At 38.7% G+C, this 20,356-nt stretch overlaps 1 protein-coding gene across 1 annotated transcript in view; it reads right to left on the reverse strand.

Annotated features, from left to right (window-relative positions):
• Positions 1-20,356, reverse strand: part of EYS (eyes shut homolog) — an 854,603-nt gene that overhangs the window by 46,245 nt on the left and 788,002 nt on the right. Inside the window, exon 42 of the mRNA XM_042016808.1 lies at positions 8,915-9,087. Within this exon, the coding sequence (XP_041872742.1) occupies positions 8,915-9,087 (173 nt within the window). The remainder of the gene's footprint in view (positions 1-8,914; positions 9,088-20,356) is intronic.

A 20,356-nucleotide genomic window follows, 5' to 3' on the forward strand; every position in this document is an offset into this window, starting at 1 on the left:
CACTGGCAATACATCTTGGACCACATCTTTACAATACACTGCAAAAACTAAGACAGATTAAAGGGATAGAAAGAGATGAAGACTTCAGGCTACAGAACTGCAATCAGATTATACACGTTTTTTATATTAACATTGTCTACCTGTGAACAGTTGCCAGCTCAGTATCTGGCTCCAGGATCAGCAGCCATATACAGTGTGGGATGAATAGTATGCAGTTCTCCTAAAGATCTACTCATATTTCAGAGAATCACACAATTATAGAACCATCAAGGTGTGGATACAATATTGCTGCTAGCAAGAATTTTCTTGCTTCTTTCTAAGCCCGTGGGATACTTTTCTCTCTCACGAAGAGATTAGCAGAACTTCTGTAAACTATGAACACCTGCGACCTTGTAGGACTATGTTTATGGTACAGTACATAATATTTTGACAATAGATGTTTAGGATTTCTAGCCAATCCACCCAGGGGGTGGCTGATCCTTTGTGCAATTAGACTATGAAGAAAAAGGTCTATAAAAGAGTTTGTAAAATAATTAAATAAATCAATCTTGCCGCACAATTCCTGCCTGCTGGCTCTTCTCTCCTCTCCTCCCTACGGCTGTGGGACACAGTAATATCAAGGTCTGAAGAGACCTTCACAATCATCCAGTCCAGCCAAAAACCCAGCACCACCACAATCACCGTACCCCCAAGTGTCACAACCAGATGCCGCAAACACTTCCAGAGATGGTGACTCCACCACCTTCCTGGGCAGCATATTCCAATGTCTAACTACTCTTTCAATTATACTTTTTTGGTAATATCTAATCTGAATCTCCCATGGTGCATTTTATGGACATTTCCTCTTGTCCTGCCCCTTGAGACATGGCAGAAGAGGCTGACCCCGACCTCGCTACAGCCTCCTTTCAGGTAGCCATAGAGAGCATCATTAGCTTCATTGCCCTTCTCTGGACACATTCCAGCACCTCAATGTGTTTTTTGGTGAGAAGCCCAGAACTGAACACAGCATTTGAGGTGTGGCCTCACCAGTGCTGAGTACAGAGGGACAATCATTGCCCTGGTCCTGCTGGCCACACTATTGCTGGTATAGGCCAGGATGCCATTGGCCTTCTTGGCCACCTGGGCACACGTGGCTCATGTTCAGCCAGCTGTTGACCAGCAACCTCAAATTCCTTTCATTTGAGCAGCTCTCAAGCCAGTCTTCCCTAAGTGATACACAGGCCTGTTGCAAAGACAAATTATTTGCAAAGACAATATTGAAAAAGGAATGGAAATTACTACCAAGTATTGTACTTTACAGTCTTCCAAGCTGTGGTGGGTTGACCCTGGCTGGACACCAGGTGTCCACCAAAGCAGCTAAGTCAATCTCCTCCTTAGATGGACAGAGAAACTAGAATAAAATTTTGTGGCTTGCGATAAGGACAGGGAGAGATCACTCACCAGTGTAGCAGGGCATTGCAACCCCCACCAAACTTATCTATTGTTACTTAACCCATCAGATAACTCAAGCAGGGCAAGCTGTCTTGTAGTGAGTTATTTTGGCACTGTGGGGTTAATGCTGGTCTGGCACCTCCCAGCTGCCAATGAACATCTTGCTGTTGAAGTGAGATCTGGGAAGATAAGCCAGATTTCTGACTGACAGACACCTCACTTTATGACCATAAAAGCCACTCCAAACTTTCACAAAGAGAAACCTGTACATTTTCCTGGAACTGTGCAGAGTTTCTCCTGTGAGTAGGGACTCTTCACAGTTACTCCCCAGGGATTAAGTGAAGGAATCTGTGCACATTATTGTCATTCCAGTGGTAAATTACATTTGACTCCTAATCAATACTATTTCTTTTGCTAGTTTTAATGTAGGTCCCTTGATGTAGTGCACTGTTTTATGTTATGCTGTAATCTACTAGTAGTTCTTTAGCTTTATACTGTGTAGAAAGTAATTCTGATTAAGATCTTCCACCTGTTGTCTCTTGTCTGTTTAAGAAACTATTCATTTTATTAATAGATCTGATTTGCCATAATTAGAACTTGTAGACCAGAGTGATTCCTTAAATTTAAACTGCTGCTGAATTCTGAGGCTAAGGCAGGGCTTGTCTGTGCTCATCCTGTGACAACCAGTTATTGTCATGGGAAAAATAGGCTTGACTTGGGGAAAAACTGCCAATCAAATGAGAGTAGGGTAATGAGAAATAAAACCAGTTTTTAAAACATTTGCTCCTGTCCCTTCCCTTCTTCCTGGGTTCAACTTCACTTCTGAATTCTGAATTCTCTACTTCCTCCTGCATGACTGGCACAGGGTGATGGGGCATAGCGGTTGTGGATGAGGCCTCTGCCACTCCCTCCTCCTCAGTGAAAGGACTATTCATGGTCTTCCCCTGTTCCAGTGCGGGGTCCCTCCCATGGGAGAGAGTCCTCCATTAACTTCTCCAGCGTGAATCTTTTCCAAGGCTACAGTTCTTCCCAGTGTGGGTTTCCCACAGGGTCACAAGTCCTGCCATCAAACCTGCTCCAGTGTGGGCTCCTCTCTTCATGGGTCCACAGGCCCTGCCAGACTCTGCTACAGTGCAGGCTTCCCATGGGGTCACAGCCTGGGATCCTCCACAGCCTGCAGGTGGATATCTTCGCTATTGTGGGCCTCCATGGGCTGCAGGGGAACAGCTGCCTCACCATGGTCTTAACCATGGGCTGCAGGGTAACGTTGCCATGCAAACCCACTTTTTTCACTAGAAACTCTGGGAAGTCCAAAGAGGAAAAGCTAAGGGGTGCTGGTGCAGGGTGGTGCAGTGCAAGATGAGGTTTCAAGGTGGTATTAAAATACTCATGAAGTCAGGAAGACTGTTGTATCAGGAGTTAGTGATCCACTTAACGGGTCATTCAGTTGTATGCCTTCCCCTCCCCACCTCCAGGACTTATGGATTCCTTTTACTTGTCCTGTGGCATCAGTAATCATGGAGTCATCAGAGTTATACTTTGGGAACTGAAATTTGAAATAATAAGTGATTTCACTGCTAAGGGATGAAAATATGATTCTGAAAAACTGTCAGTAGAGCAGTGACATTAATAGTGTGTGAGTGTGCCTATGCATGTTTTTTACAATTTTTCTGACATTCCTCACACTGGGGTGGGAGAAATGAAGGCCCAGTGAAAAAAAAATGACCTAGAAAATAAATTCTCTTAAACAGTAAGAAGAGCAACTCTGATTAGCATTCCCCAAGGTCTTTTATCACTGACCAGGAACCTTGAAAAGCAGATTTTTTTAGCTGAGGAAATTCCTTTTGGGCATCTGTTGTCACCGAACTGCACAATTCAGTCTGCAGACCCAAACAACTCTGAAGGTGACATTGTGTGCCAAACATAGCTGCATGGAAACAATTCGCTTGCGGGCTGATTTTCACTCTACAGAACTTGAAGCAAGTGACTATTCCCACTTCAACACTTTGAAATGAATTTTATACATGGGGGAATACACCCTACAGAAAACCTGCTGGAATCCTTTGGACTGTGAAACATTACCATAAGTGTTGCTCAGAAATGTTTCAAGGAAGAACCTTACAGATTGCTGTGAATGTGTGCTGCGAATGACCCTTTTCAGGGTGTGTTTGCTAAATACGGTGTCACAGTTAGGACTCTGCTTCATGTTGTCACATATGTGAACATATGTGAAACTAAACCACTGAAGTTTGGTCGAAACACTGTAAATGACACAATTACTCATCTTAGCAATGCACATGCCTTTGAAATCCTTCTCCCTTCAAATTTGTATTTGTACTTACAAACTGCTTGCTCTTGACTCTTGGCATAGCAAAAGGCCTCATGTTATGACCAACAGCTTCCCAGAAGAGCTACGTTTCTTGTGAGACATATAATTACCAACAACATAGACAGTTTAGAAGTCCAGGTGTTCATTTCTGGTCTTGGTGAATGAACCATTCCTGCTTCACTTGCATTTAGGAGGCCATTACAGCTTCACAGTACAATGATATACTGATATTTACTATTTAAAGTTTCTGCATCTTATATATCAAAATTTCTTGCATTATATTCAAGATTATATTCATTCATTATATTATTTCTTGCAATATTTCAAACATACTGATCTTATATTTGACTGTATCAATTTCCTGTACAAACCAGGAAATGCCTCCATTCTGTGTTTAGATAGAAGTGGTAACAAAAATAGAAAAAAAAAAATAAATAAAGGCTGATTACAGAGATGGTAGCAATTTAACAACTGTAATCAACTCTGTGATACTAAACACTGGAGGAGATTTATAGTCAGCAAAAAAGAAAATGCAAGCAACTTTTTACTAATTTAAATATGAAAGGAAATTTATCAGACTAAGGGCTTGAATGCTGGCTGCTTTCACACAAATCTACTGAAAAGCCAGAGCTCAATAACTGGACTCAGTTTAAATGATATAGATCCCTTTATCTGCAGCTTAAAGAAACAAAGTCACTTGGGGGAATTAGTCAATCTGCCCATGTAGACAAAGTCTCTTTTCCAAAGTGTTGCATATTGATGGTGTTCTCCTCCCCTCCACCCCACCCCCCCAGACAAGCTGGAAGTCTCGGAGGCATTTACCTCCACAAATCAGCAGTCAAGTCCCAGCCCTACCCCAGGAGCCACCAGTCCGTCACAGGTCCATCTCCATAATCCCAGGGGAGCACAGAGCACGACAGCAGACAGGAACCCAAATTAAGGATTCAGAGGAAGGAACACCTTGTCCAGACCCCTCCCAGGGCTCTCAGGCTGCCTTCAGCCCTAGTACCAAGGTGTGACACACCCCATGATGAGTCAACACCGGATCACCTTTTGGACAGAGGGGTGTAACTGCCATGGGGTATGGGACAGATTATGAGATGTAGTGAAGAGCATTTTGGAATAGCACAGGATTTATGGATGTCTAAAGGAGGAAATTAGGTGATTTTGTGGAGGAACAAGTGTGGAAAATAGAGAGATACAGAGACAAAAAGGGCCAGTCCCATGTAAATAGTTGGCTGGTCAGAATGCTTGTCTGGCCCTGTCCTCCACCTGACCAACATAGCCTGTCCTCTTCTGTTTTATATTGTCAACCCTCTCCCCTTGGCCCATTACGCTGTCGCTGCAGAGGTTCTTGAGAGACATTTCAATGTATAATGGACAACTTGCAGTCAAAGTAATGTGGTCGTCTAGTGATAACAGCAAGAAAAATGTGTAGTGAGAGATAATGCATCTTGCTGTGTATTTTTGGAAAAATGGACATGCTTTTAGGAAGCTTTTATTGATGTCTGAAACAAGCATAGTGTGTTGCAGCGGCTAAGTCCACTTTACACCCCCTATGTTACTTCGAAGTGGTGTCTCCGTAAACCACCGTGCTAGAAAGTTCTCCCTTCACCGAGATTCCACTGGCTACCGACTCTCTCCCCCCTCCCCTCCCTTCTCCCATTGGTCCCTGTTATATCACTCACCCTTGCCTCTGCCCCCTGGCCCTCAGACCATTGGCTTCTGATGCTCTGCCCACCCCTGGGACCCTTCGGGATAAAACTGGCATGGGCTTGGTTCTTGGTTTTTTGTCTCTGTTTCCCTTCAATTGTGTTCGCGCCATTAAACACCTCGGAATCGCATGCAGAGAACCCCTCTCGCCTCCCTGTCTCCGGTTCGTGCACAGACTGTGTGTGAGGGGCTGTTCGCGACCGCCTGCGAAGGTGAGATCGTGGGCACGTGTAGGTGCTGGCAGAGCACTGCCTGAGCGTCTCCATGAGGGACCCTGTGGAATAAACGCGGCATCGATCCACCGAAGCGCTCATTCCTTAGCACAGCATAACTCAGATAAACTCAGAGCCATTGTTACCGGCCTGCTTAGACTGCAGTATGTTCCATCTGATGCAGAAACGTAAGAAAAGTCCTTGTTACTCCCAGACCTTGTCTATTTTTCTGTATTTGTATAGGTTTGTCTAACAGAAGATACTATCTGTCCTTCCATTTTTGCCTCATTTGTCATATTTTAAATAGTCCTATGGTTTCCTTCACTTTTTGAATGTTATGCATTTCCCATAAAATGATGTATTTTTAACTTGTCATGTCAAGCAATTTGGTTTTTCTTCTTTTTTTTTTCTACTTTTATTTTTTTTTTCATGTAATAGTGGCAATAGTTTTATTATAACTTTTCCTTAAATACTTCTAAAGATTGCTGTTGTTCTTTGTATTGACTTCCAAGCCTTAACAGATGGCAATTGGAGCTCTGATACATGCAAGATCTGTATCTGTGAGCTTCTTTATGGCTCTGTCCATATCTTTATTTATCTTTTGTCTTTTGTAAATAATCTCTATTGGTAGGAGCAGCCAAGATGGCATGAAATTCCAATTCTATTTGGCACATTAGTTATATTCATTTTATTAAATAATCACTCTGACATCTTGCTTGTTTTGTGTTGATGAAGACCAACTATTATTTGATAAACATTTTGATAAACAGCTTTTCTTCAGTGTTTCAGACACAAAGTAGCAAGCATTAGGTTATAATCTGAATAGTAGAGACAATATTATTTCATACCTTAAACAAAAGATGACTCATTTAAAATGTGTCCTTCTATGCCTTAATTTTTATGGACCACTTCTTTCTATTAAATTTATTATCTGGGACACACATTTTGTCATAGTAAACAATTAACTTTGCCTTCTGCTTCTAAAATAATTTAAATTGTTCTACCATTTTAATTAGGCAATCTATCATTATCTTCAAATATCTCCCCAGAAGTATGGCTTTGATGCTGCTAGGGATATCCATAAGGGTACATCCAGCCTCCACTGCATTGTGGCTCTCTTTCTCCCCTCTTTGTTTTAGAAAATGTGATGAAGGGGCCTTTTGCAGCTCATTTTAAGACTTCTGTCTGTGCTCAGTTTATTTCTATTCTTTCTAAACTCTTAAGACACAGTTCAATAAAATAATTTTTCATATTGCAATAATAGTTTCTTATGTTGTGGGCTTATTGCCTTAGATTTATACTCTGTCCTACAAAGCTGTGTGTTCTTTCCCATTTTGCTTGCTTATGGTGATGATCCAGACAGTTTTCCCTTTCCACTAATTAAAATTAATTCTTTCTGCACTTTCAAAGACTCCAGTTTCGTAGTTTAATCAAACTACTGAATTTCTGTAGTTTCTCTCAATTTAGGCCCTCAATTTTTATGTAGTCTCTTAATTTAGAGACAGTTAAATACAAAGTGTTGCAGAAGAGCCTCATTGAACAAGTACTGGGAAAAAGCATTAGATGATACTCAGTGTTGACAGATGAAAATTGGGTTAGATTACAGGAACAGTCCTAGCCTTAAATACAGAATGGTGGGCTCTGACCTCACCATCAGCATTCAAAGGAAGGGGTGTTAGATGTTTTAATAAGCACTTTCATGAATACATCAGTGTACTCAGACAACAGAATGGAAGAACTGGTTAAGTAAAGGGCAGAGAGTAAAACAGAAAAATGTCAAAGACCACTGTATAAAGCAGTGGCATTAACACACCTTGAGTATATCACCTTGAATCAGCTCTCAAGCCTCATTTTAAAGAGGATGCAGTGGAATTGAGAAGGAACAAAGAAATGCAGCCTGGATGACTAGAAATACAGCAAATGAAGTCCCAGTATATTGCCACTGCAAGCTAGGAAAGGTTGCCAAGAAAGTATCATACATATTTCACATACTCACCTCTTCTATTTGCTATCAAGTATCATGGTTACATGAAAAAAGATAAAACATAAATGTTCATCTACTGAAAATTTTGGAAATAAAAAGTTTACATAAGACTTAAATATTTATATGATATGACAAAACCAACCTGATCATTGTTTAATATTTATTTGTAAAGGCACTTCCTGTGCACCACTGAATAAGCTCAGAACCAGTGACTATTTTCTATGTGTAGGTTTTTCCATCATTATTTCTTGCTACATTCATTGTTAGGGAAAAAGAATACCTGGATGTTCGCACACAGGAATTTCTGACCTAGAACTATCATTATAATCAATGCTTAAGGAGTAAAAGTCCTTCCTTTGATAATCTTAGTCAAAGTGACCTATTTACTTTGCTTTATTTTCTTTTCATCCCGTCTCCTGTTTCATTGCAAAGCATTTAGTAAATGTTAATTTGTCCTTATTTTTGACCTGAAAAATTAATCAAATTACAGTACATGGTGGTATTTTTATAATCCAGAAAGTATTCTTTATACACTGCATTTTTATGCAAAATGTACAAAGTAATGTGTTACAGCGAGGATTACTGTAACACGCATATATCAAACCAGGAGTCCCGTGGAAAGCGATGTATATATGGACAGATTCATGGTAGATGTTTCAGAGGTCTTTGTTTCTCTAGCTGCATGGCCGGGGCTCTGCTCAGGAACTCCGCAGTCACGGGACCCGAGGGTCCTTGGCCACACAGGGAAACACAAACCAACCAATGGGGAATGAGACTGACCAGGGGCAGGGAAATCCTGTGTCTCCCCCCCAGGGCCCATCTCCCAGGGCTATATGGCAGGGGAGGAGACCCCAACAGTAATGCTTCCCTAAGCAGAGGAAAAATCAAACTACAGGAGAAATCAATTTCTTCAAAGGAGCTCTCACTTGAATCTCTTAGCTTTTCTCCAGGTGATTTACTAAAACATCAGATGCTACCTGCTGGTGTTTCCCAGCTTCTCTGAGTAAAGTCTCAGCTTCTTTGATCCCTCTGTCTCCCTTTCCCTGGCTGGAACTTTTATGAAACAACATATGGGAACAGTGATCAGCTCAGCCATTCTTTGTCTGTGATTGGATTTTGGGCTGGTTTTAGGGGGGGAGGTGGTGACTTTCAGTGTTTTACCTTCAAAACATTTGACATGTTTCTTACCACAGCTTCTACAAATGATAGAAACTAAGACCAATGCATGAAGGAAATGGTTCTTACCATCACTGCAGAGGATGCCAGACCTTCCATATGGACACAAGCAAACAACATCTTGCCTGGACTTTGGAAAACATGTAGCACCGTTTCCACATGGATTTTCATCACAAGTTGCAAACTGGCAGAGTTTTCCAGTGTAGAGTTTAGGGCATTCACAATACCAATTTTCTTCATCACTTGCAAATTTAAATTAAAACAACAACAACAAAAATATAAGTACCAAAATGCACTCAAAACAAGCAGAATAGGTTTTACACTTACAGAAAATCTGTCGCATCTGACTTATGGTTGTGATAGATCTTTTTATTTTTACTAGTGCTCCTGGCATTAGACATGCCTGATTGCCTTATTGGTGACTTGAGTTGACAGTTTCTTTTGGGTTTAATTTGATATTTTAATTTATCTTTCTTTTTATGGTGAGATATGTGACTTTTCTAATGTCTCACTAGTTGTTTGTGCTGCTGCTTTCATAGCATAGTCAAAATAACTGCTACAGGAAAACAGATCTTCTATTATGTCTGAAAAAATGAAAGTATGTGAGAACGAAAAATGAAGGCTACTAGTTTATTTTGCAAATTGAAACATCATTTGTGTATTCAGGTACTACATATAGCTTGAATGTATACAGTAGGATGTAAAAAATCCTGAAATATGAACACTTGAAGTAGTGATTATATTGAAATTGAAACAGAATAAACAGGTAATATCTCTGCTATCATATAACTTATGTTCTCAGTCACAGAAAGAATATTAGAATAGGCAAGGGTAAAAATAAGTTATAATCAGTCTTGAGGGGTGAAAAAACCAACATTTAGAAATGTGCATATTCTGGTTGTACCTTTTTTTTTTTAATAGTATTCAAAGATAGAACAATGACAAATAAGGTAGGAAAACCAAAAACAGATAGGAAAACAAGAGTCCAAGACGTTTCCATCTATTCCTTACTATAAATATAATTTCACAAAAGGTCTTATTTGATTTTCTCCCTATGTTATAGCGGAAATTAGATGACAGCTAGATAGGTCAGTTCATGTGATTGCTCAGTATTCATGTACATCCTCAGTATTGAACAGAAACATGTCTGCTTTATACTTTATAAGGTCACATGTGCCTGTGGGTATGAATGCAGAAGACATGGCGTATGTTGTATCAGATCACAGTCATTTTGGTTTTCCAATAATGGTATAAACACTAGGATGAGCACTGAGAAAATGTCAAATACATGTGATTTCTAAAAATCCATTATCTGCTTATAATATCTACGCAATCAGGTTAAAGAAGACAATCTGGAGCTGAAAGAACTTCTGTATTTTTAGCAGAGGGAAATTAGTAAGTCTTGTGACAGTCCTTGTGCAGTTGATTAGTGTGTTCCTAAACTGACCACCCGCTGAGCTGGGGAGTGAGGATCTCAGCTTGAGAGTCTACCAGAATGAGTCTCATGGATAATGCCTCCAGACACCTTGGCAAATGAAAATTGCTATCAGTTGCAATAATAAATTTCTGTGTGTAGCCTATTCTATTTATAGATCTGCTGCAGACAGCAGGAGAGGAATGTAAATGAAACACTGCATTGCTTTCATTTGTGCAGCATTGAGAATCATGCTTTCAGTGGTTTTAATATCAACATTACACAGTTCAGCTAATTAAAAAAAAGCATTAATAAGCTGAATTCTCCCTGGAAACCTACAATCATTGGTGATGATTTTTAATTATCAAATGTATTTCAGTTTGTTTATAGAAGAAAAGATAGATCACTGCTGCTGAGTGCCATAAGACACAGACTTTAGTCTTCACCTTTAAAGAAATAATTTTCATACATTCTTTTAATGACCTGTATATGCCAACATTGGCTGTTTCTTTTTATAGTCTTGCTTTTGCTGTTGTGGAGAAGATTAAAAATAACAGGTTTCACAACAAATTGTGAGGAGTTTATGGTTAACAAAATGAGCAATGTTATGACATTTCACTATTGGTGCGGTAACATTCTGATAACAAAGAAGCGTGATTCCTGATGAGGCAGAGAAAACGGTTTTTAAAAAGTTCTACAAAATAATATGAAGCTTGAAAATATAACAGCAAACCACAGAGAAAACAAATTATCACAGACATTTCACAAGGACTAGTATATAAAGTCACAAATTTCTTTCAAAGCACACTGTCACTGTACTAGGTTAAGAAAAAGACAGGGTCTCCCATATTCTACTGAATTAATCTCAGATGGAAGGAACACATAATGCTAGAATGACCAGGAACTTCTCCCAGGTAGATTTCACAATTTCATGATAACCTGCTACTCTTTATAAATGCAAGAAGCAAATGAAAGGGGGTGGAAAATCAGAACAGTAATATCTTTTGCCTGTGCTGTACACCTGTGAATGACTCCAAGCAAAAGTTACTGGATAATTACACACAAGAGCAGAAGAAAGTGAAAAACAAGGAAAGTACCAGAATTTTGAAGCTGCAAAGCAAGAAACAAATTTGGAGTGTTTTGCTGAAATGTGTTATATGACTATATTAGTGTTTGAGTTCAGATCCAGAGAATGCTTTTGAAGAAAACCTCTTGGCTGTCCCCAGTTGGAATGCCTTGTTCCACATTGTGTCTCTAGAGTACATGAGCTGAATTTCTTTCTGATGAACCTACACCAGAAGATTGTCTCACACTTCAGGTGCTTCAGCTGTATGGATTCGGCATTCAGACCCAGACCAGGTCTAGTGTGAGTCAAAGCTTCTTGCAACGTGAATAATGGGGATATTGGGTCCTCAGCACTATTTGATTTGACCTGCAAATCTATGCCTATTGAACTACATTACTTACTAATATGGATGCAGATTTATTAGCCATCAAAAGAAAATCATGCAGCCATGGTATATGTTACATATCAAAAAAACCTCCAGATTTTACACGAGAACACTGACAAAGTCCAGGAATAAACAGAGAAAAAAACCCCAAAACCGTAACTATTCAGAATTGTATGAAGGAAGAAAGACATAGTGAGAGAAAATGGGAGAAAAGACAGAAATAGTGTAGAAAAGGAATGGAAGAGACAAGAACAGTATTTCTAGAGCACCATCAACTCATGTCTCCAGGCTTATGATACAGGAAAAAAAAGTGTAGGGGAAATGAACTATTGTCTGACATTCTTATAATCATCTGAAATGGTAAGGGACATATTTTCTATTACCATTTCCCATGTTAAAATATTCCTTTGATCATTTGTCTAGATACTAGATTGGAAAGAAAATCACCAAGAAATATTTGCATGATATGACATGGTATTGGTAATTCAGTAACACAATTTCTCTCCTTGAATCACTGATACATCAGTGACTTGATCTAATGAAATCAAAGTTTTGTATAATATTGACAGCTTTGGGATGCCAACACGGGTTGTGGTGAATTATTTATTTTAATATTGCACAATACAGAGGAGACTGGATTGTAATGCATTAGTAATATGGTCACAGCTGTATTTAACCAGCTGGTAAAACCCTTTTTTTGACTTTTAAACCATTTCTGTTTTTAAAGGATTATAATCACTCTTTACAATGTGTCACAGACATCATCTGTACTCCAGTGACACTGTGTATTGTTTGCCCAAAGCAGAGTATAATTTTCTATATTCCTGTGCTTTTTCCATTTCTAAAGTGGGAGTACAATGACAGCACTATACATGCCCTTTGTGTAGTTTTATGCAAGAGGGCTTCCCTGAAAAGAAGCACACTCAACACCCTTTAATCATGATGTTTAAGGTGCCTTCCAACACAAAGTATTCTATGATTCTATGATTCCATGGTCGTACTGTGTGTCACAATGGGTTCAATATTTAATGACATAGGTCCTTTTAGTGCCTTCATTATATTATCTGCAATGAAGCTGTGGAAGTTGGAGGGAACAGCTCCTTCAGTCAGTAAGTAGCAGATGTAATTCAGTTTATTTTCAAGTTGTTACTATTATTTTTTCCTAGCACTCTTTTGTTTTGAATTGCTGGAAAATAAAAGGACCATCATACTTTTTCAGTTTAAGCTTTAAGTTGAATTATACTTCATGCAAAGAGTCATTAAATTGCTTTCCAGAAAACACCAGCATAATGTAAAGGCAATTACAGCCTTCCTTTGAAAGCTTTGTGTAATAGACAAATCCACAGAAACTCATGGCGGCCAGAAGGATAACCTTATCTCATCAATAATCTTAAAAATAGCAAAAGACAATATATAAAGGAGGTGTTTCTTCCTTGTGCACAGCAGGTGTTTTTTAGTATATAATATATCTGCCAATCTTTCCTTGTATTATACAGCTCCCAAAAATCAATTCAGCTTTCGTGCTGCTTTAGTACTTTTCACTCAGGTTTCCTCAATTACGGTATCTTGTCTAGCTCTGAATGCTTTTGTTATCTTTACTGTTTCGAATCCTTTTTCCCCTGTATGGAATCATTATTCTGCAAGTTCTGTCAGTTCACTTCAATTTTCTTTTCCTTTCACTGTATTGGGTTTGTGTGACCAGGTTTTGGTAGTGGTGGGGTCTTACAGGGGTGGCTTCTGTGGGAAGCTGCCAGAAGCTTCCCCCATGTCTGATAGAGCCAATGCCAGCTGGCTGCAAGATGGACCTGCCACTGGCCAAGGCCAGGTCCCTCAGCAGTAATTGGAGTGCCTCTGGGATAATGTAGTTAAGAAGGAGAAAAAAATGCCCTGGCAACAGCCCATGCTGGAGCAGCATCCTGGCAGGACCCATGGCCCCATGAAGAGAGGAGCCATGCTGAAGCTGGTTTGTTGTCAGGACTTGTGTCCATGTGCTTTGGGACACACAGCAGAGCAGTTCCTGAAGTACTGCAGCCCATGGGCCTTCCCACGCTGAAGTTAATGTAGGACTGTTTCCTGTGGGAGGAATCCCACACTGGAGCAGGAGACGAGTGAGGAGCCCTCCCATTGTGGAGAAAGGAGCAATAGAGACTTGTGATGAAATGACCACAACCCACTCTCCCCATTCCCCTGTGCCACTGTGAGTGTGGAGGTAGAGAATTTGGGAGTGAAGTTAAGACCAGAAGGAAGGAAGGGATGAAGGGAAGATGATTTAAGATTTGGTTTTATCCAAATCTTTTGGTTCTTTACCCTACTCTGATTAGATTGGTAATAAATTATTTTTCCCAAAAGCCAAGCCTGTTTTGCCCATGACAGCCTGAACCATGAGCCTTTTGTTATATCTTCTCTCCCTTGTCCAGCTGAGGAGGATAAGAGCAGCTCTGGTGGGCCCCTGGTGCCCAGCCAGGCTCAACCCACCAAAATTTTCCAAACTGCTTTTCTTTATATGAAGGCTCTCTTTAAACCAAGACCAAATCACTTGTGAATTAAGTTGGTTTAGAAAACTCATAGGGAAAATGTTTCCAGATTGGTTGGGTGCACTCATGGAGAAACTATTTGGCTTAAAATTTTATTTGGGGCAGACTTAGAGTTATACTGTTTCTATCATGGACTAAATAGGCCCTCACTTTTAAATGATGCTTCTGAATTATTTGATTGAGATTAAAATATTGGAGTGGGAAGTGGGATTCCAGTCCCACTTCAGAAGGAGAACATGAGTGACAAAGTGGTTCCAACACCTTGCTTCCCTGCTATGAACACAGGAGAAAAAGACCGTTGTGTACAAACTGATCCAACTCTAGCAGAAAATTAATTTATAGGACCCAAATAATGCTGTATCCATCCCAGTCAGGCAGCAATGAGCATCTGCTCTATCCAATCATTATGCATGAATTTTCTTGAGCAAGAATACACTCTTTAAACAATACCTAAACTGTGGAAAGTTTGCTGGACTTGTTTGAGTCAGCTGTGATTTAGGAAGGACAGAATTTGATTTATGGAAACAATGAAGGAGGAAAAACTTGCTTATTGGCAGATTATCTATTTCAGACCATCAAAAATGCCATTATTTTCAGGAATTCAGGATGTTTTTAATTTATTTTGCAATGTACTAATTGAAATGACTAACACAGTACTAACTTTTCAGGATCATGAAGCCTATTCTGGGTTTTTTTATAAGCACTCTTTAGACTGTTTTCCACTCACTTGGTCAATAGGCAGGTGATTCCCCATCCCATGAGGGGTACATATCCATTAAAATGTGTGATGCATAAAAAGTTCTGCCCTGTAATATGTCAATTATGACCATTCCTGTCACAAGAGGATACACAGTTATGGTATCAAGCACTTCTAGATGCATGACACTTAATGACAGATGCTTAAGGATCCTGCAGAAAAAGTACAGCAAGCAGTGGTTGGTGAAAACAATCTATCTGGGCAGCAATCCGTTCCCTGGCCCCATCTAGGAGGAGAAATAATGATCTGTCAGGCTGGATCCATTGCAAGGGCTGTAATTAACTCTGACATTACCCCTTTCCCCAGTCTCGGTCTTTTCAGTTAAATCTACATTTTGTCCTTCCTTGTGTTGTATGTGAAAAATAGTAGATAGATGTTGACATATGCTAAAATGTATTTATAAAAATGATTTTTTAAAAGTTGAAAGGCTATGGTTTTGATAATAAAAAAATAGCACGATATGAAACATGTCCAGGGAAGCATATAAATGTTTTCAGCAGCATAAGGTTGAATGCAGATCTCCACATCTTAGTGAAATCACATGCAGCCCAAATTCTCTTTGTCCTTCAAAAATCTATCATAATTCCTTATGACAGAAAAATTCCAATTGCTTCCAGCAGTCCCTAGGGCTTTGTTTCAATATCTCTGCTCTTTGCAGCAGGACTCTTGAGTACCATATCCAAAGCAGTGACACTGAATATTGGTCTGCACCGTATTGCTTGTTGCACTGCTTTCATTAAACTTGCATTGTATACTATTACTAATTCCATTAGAAATTTAAAACAATCTTTAAGCACAAAAACATTCATTACTGCAATTTTAGATTAACTTATAGGTTGCAGAACTACATGACTCAGTATTTTCCAAGATTTCACCCTCATTACAGAGCAACTTCAGTTTGCTACAGTAATCATGAGGAGACAGATAACAAAAAAATTGCAGAACAAAATCTTTAATAGTCTGTGAAATAGCAGCATTTACTTTAAATACACAACATAATAACTTTGAACTATAATAGCTATATTCTAAATCCAGACCTGCCTACCTTGGAAAGAGAAAAAAAAAATAGTGCAAATCTAGGTGGTTCTTTCTCTCTTTATCGGTTTCTTACTAATATTTTTTTTTCTGTTTCTAATAGAGGTTTTTTATTTATGTATTTATGATTTTGAACTTGCATAGATGCAAACTATTCCATTCAGAATTCAGCTTACAGAAAGAAGCTTCTATAACCAATTCTTCATTGTGTCATCACTACTACAAATTTGCAACTCTAATAATCAGTGGCTCAGTCCCTCTTCATATCTATTTAGGACCTGTTACCTTTTCTGTTTTAAAAACATTCTGAATCACAAGGGTTTGATCATCAGTACTTCCTTTTAAGCCTAGTCTATACACATGGCTGGAAGACATGAATCTCTTAAGAGTTCACATAAAAGGGTAAGCAAAGCTTTGAACTTGAAGGGCATCATCACCTTCCCATGGTGATTTTCCCTGTTCATACAATTAATTTCTGGTACCTCTTGTTAATTCAAACGTAAAGCCTTCTTTTCAATCCTAGGAACCACCTCATGTCCTTTTAGTTTCAACTCTGTTTCTAGCTCAACAAGGTGGAGATAATTTTACCATATGCACATAACCCAGTGTAATATTTACAGATAAGAATCTGTGTTTATAAATCTATTAAATGTATTCTAAGCTATGAATGAAAACAGCAACTACTGAAGGCTCTATAAAAAGCTGACAACATCATAAGTGACGAGGTAAACAACAGCTGCTTTGGACTGACAAAACCTTTACCATTCACTTTGGATACTCCCTTTTCTAACTATCCTACAAATACCACAAGAGAGAAATTCTGAAGGAATGAACTTCATGGAGGAAAACCTGAATAGAACCTTTCTTTGAGGGTCCATCTTTCCACATGAAATCTTCAACCTATTTTTCTCGGTGATTGCCAAAAAACCTTTGTATGTTGCTTGTTTATTTCTTAATGAAAACACAAAACTGGGTGCACAGGCATGTGCTCTGCTTTTCCTCTGAACAGCTAACAGAGCCACGAGGTGGGTCAAGAGCCACAACTGAGACAGAGCAAGTCCCCATGGATAATGGTTTTCCATGGAAGGGAATGACTATGAGTCATACTTTCACAACAGTATTTTAGCATTAATGAGAAAGTAGTATCTCTCCACTTTGGCTGTAAATCTTGTACGTAGTTTCTAATATTTAAATTCTATTAGTTGCCTAACCACAGGCCTTGGGAGCTTTTGGGGTTTTTTTTTCTGATTCTTTAAGTTAAGAAAGGAGAAGATAATATTCCTCCACACAAATCATGCCTCAAATCAGTAAACTTTTGTGGACTAACATCTGTGGCACAGTGGCCAGTGAAGTGTAACCCCTTGTTTCCCCTGAATATGCATCACTGTAAATATTATTCTTTAATAACATATACTAACGTATATTAAAAAATGTACTTTTACCATAGTAATTAATGTATTAAAAATGCACCATTGATATAATCAGTAAAAATAGCACTGCAGAACCCTGCCTGAACTTTAACACATTTTTTGAAGGAGTATTTAAGCTATAACTAAAAGTCATTTGTCTACAGAAAATATTTTTTCAACCTCATTTTTTCAACCTCAAATGAAATTAATGACTATACAGCATACCAGACTGTAGCCTCCAAAACATCAAATCCTAGCAGTGTTGTAGGCTGAGTTAATTTCTATTAACACCTGTATCTAAACCTATTAAGAAGCTTGAGGAGATGCATGAATGACACAAGCAATTGTATTTGCATATATTCTACAAATTCATTGCTTACAGAAGATGTTAGATTAGCCAAAATTCCTTGGATGGCACAAACTAGAAAATGTAAGTTTCCTTACCAATGACCAAGGTGATTTCTTTGCCTCAGAAGGTAATTCACACCTCTGTACCTTTTCAATCTCTGTAGTCTCTTTGACTGTCCAGAGCTTTAACTCTAATACAGATAAGTCCTAGACATTTAAATAAGACTCTGGGACTTTGCCAAATAGCTTTGTACAGCCGTGAGACTAACACATCATCAGTCACATGATGCGACTGAATTGGTAGGTCACATTTGAAGAAACTGGTTTTCAGGAATCACCTCACAAATACTGGTACATAAAGTCTAGAGTTAAATCTTATCTCAGCCAACAGTGGTGTTTCATCATTGGAGAAATATCTAATTACACTGTAAGCATGGAATGTGTGATGCTGAAATCCAGAGAAGGAGAAAAAAATCCAAGCACCCCAGACCTTTGTGTTTCTGTAAAAAAAGCTAGTAAAAATTGGCCTCCATCAGGCACTGCTAGCTGTGCTAAGTGTAGTATAAAGACTTCCCACAAAAAAAAAAAAAAAAGCATTTTCCTTTACTTCCAAAACAAAACATCTCTTAAAGCTTCTGGGTGTCTATCCCTTTTCTGTCTCTTTTTTATCTTTTTGAGATTCACCATGTAGTTCAGGTAGTTTCTTCTACTCTCAGGAATAAAAGAGGAAAAGAAAGCCTCAACACTGTTTTCTTGTTCATCCTTTCTCTGGAGTAACACCAGCTCTCAGGAGCAAGAAATTCCTGCAGCCAAGGATTTTTGTTTATACTTTAACTGAAGTGTAGGAGGTTAAGGAAAACTTCATAGATTCCATTTGTTCATGGCTCTAACCAAATTTCTAAAATTAATTCAGATTAATCTATTTCTTTAAATAACATCAAAGGTAGGTCATAAAAACTGAAAACAAAAAGCAGCTAGAAAAGTAAGTGTGTTGGAAGGACCAAACCTTGGCCTCTCTGTCACAGTTTCGTCCTCCTAAAATGAAAGGTAATGTATAGGAGAGTGCACAAAGCTTTTACAAATAGTAATTGCTTAAGGTTGCACAACTAATTGAACCATGAGAGGGGCAAAAGAAGTGCTGACTACTAGAACTGCTGAAAATATTGTCTGAAGTGAAAAGTTAGCAATCGCTGTGTGCTTTCAAATATTTTACAACATGCCCTTTATCAATAGCTTGAGTTGTTCTGTCTTGTAGGTCAACCTTTTACTTTGATTGCCGCCTCAGCTCTGAATTTCACATGTTCCTGGATGATGGCTATGACTTATGAAGGATGTAAGATGCCCTAAAAACTGTAAAATCAAATACTATAAAACTGATTGTTGGCATTTTTCACATGTGCAAGAGCTGTAACTGTTGTGGTTGTCCCATTGCTGAGAATTAGCACAGTCGAGGACACACCTGGATAAGCTGATCCAAAGTGCAACAGAAGAACTCTGATTCACAGCTGATATAATCACAGTTTATAATTGGTACAAAAGGCCATTTGTGTACCATTTTCTCAAAGAGACCTACCTTTCCATGCTATGAGATTAGTGTCTAGCTTGTACTCAAGAGGACAGATGAGTCAGGTCATCTGACTTATTTGCAGCAAAAGCTAAATTATTACCTTGAAAAAGTAAATTATAGGAGAATATAAAATGGAAGGAAACAGTTACATCATGAGAGTACTGTTACTTGCTTCCAGATTCCCTTCAGAGAAACAACTCAGTTTCTCTTGATATCATGATGCTCACCCATTTCTTTACGTTTATGTAGAAGAATAACAGGAAGTTACTCTGTCAGTCTGGCTCTATTGGCTATCTAACCTTGCAAATTTTGGGGAATGGAAATAAGCTGTTCTTTTAAATAAGACACTTGAACTTACAAATCAATAACTGAAATAACCTAAATTAAGATTAGAAAAACATATGTAACAATCTGCATTTAATCACAGAGGATTTTAAAGTAGTTTTCTGGATAAAGCAGATGACAGATTTCATGTTATTTTCTGGATATAAAGTGTCTGTAACTAAGGCTTAGCAAGGCAGTGCCTATGACAATATAAACTTTTGAAAGTAAATTAGTTTCTTCGCACTTTCTGAACATTTTTTATTTTCCAGTGTGCATCAGTATGATGTCTGTCCATGTAAAATGAAAGTACTGGAGCAATTGGTAGTAACAATCTGATATTACACTGTCTCCTTCTAATGTCTGAATATTTTACAGGTAGAGATGTTCACTGCTGGGTGGAATAAGTGGTGCTTCAGCCTCTAATTCATGTTGTACTCTTCTGACAAAAACACTTCTGATTCAGCAGCAAGGATGGTGATTTGAAAGGCGTATCCATATTTTTGCCATAAAGTTTCAATGTGTCTGTGTCTATATAGCAGAATGAAGAAATCATGAAAGTGGAATTAGATATATTTGACTTTAATATAATTAGCACTGCTACCACCTGCAGTGAGCACATGATGGGATGTTTCATTCTGACTGTTAATTCTTCAAGGAAAATGGTGCTTTTTT

Source organism: Corvus kubaryi, unplaced genomic scaffold (assembly GCF_017639235.1).
Source record: "Corvus kubaryi isolate FWS band 111438036 unplaced genomic scaffold, C.kubaryi_AGA036_p1.0 split3-73, whole genome shotgun sequence".
NCBI classification, from domain to species: domain Eukaryota; kingdom Metazoa; phylum Chordata; class Aves; order Passeriformes; family Corvidae; genus Corvus; species Corvus kubaryi.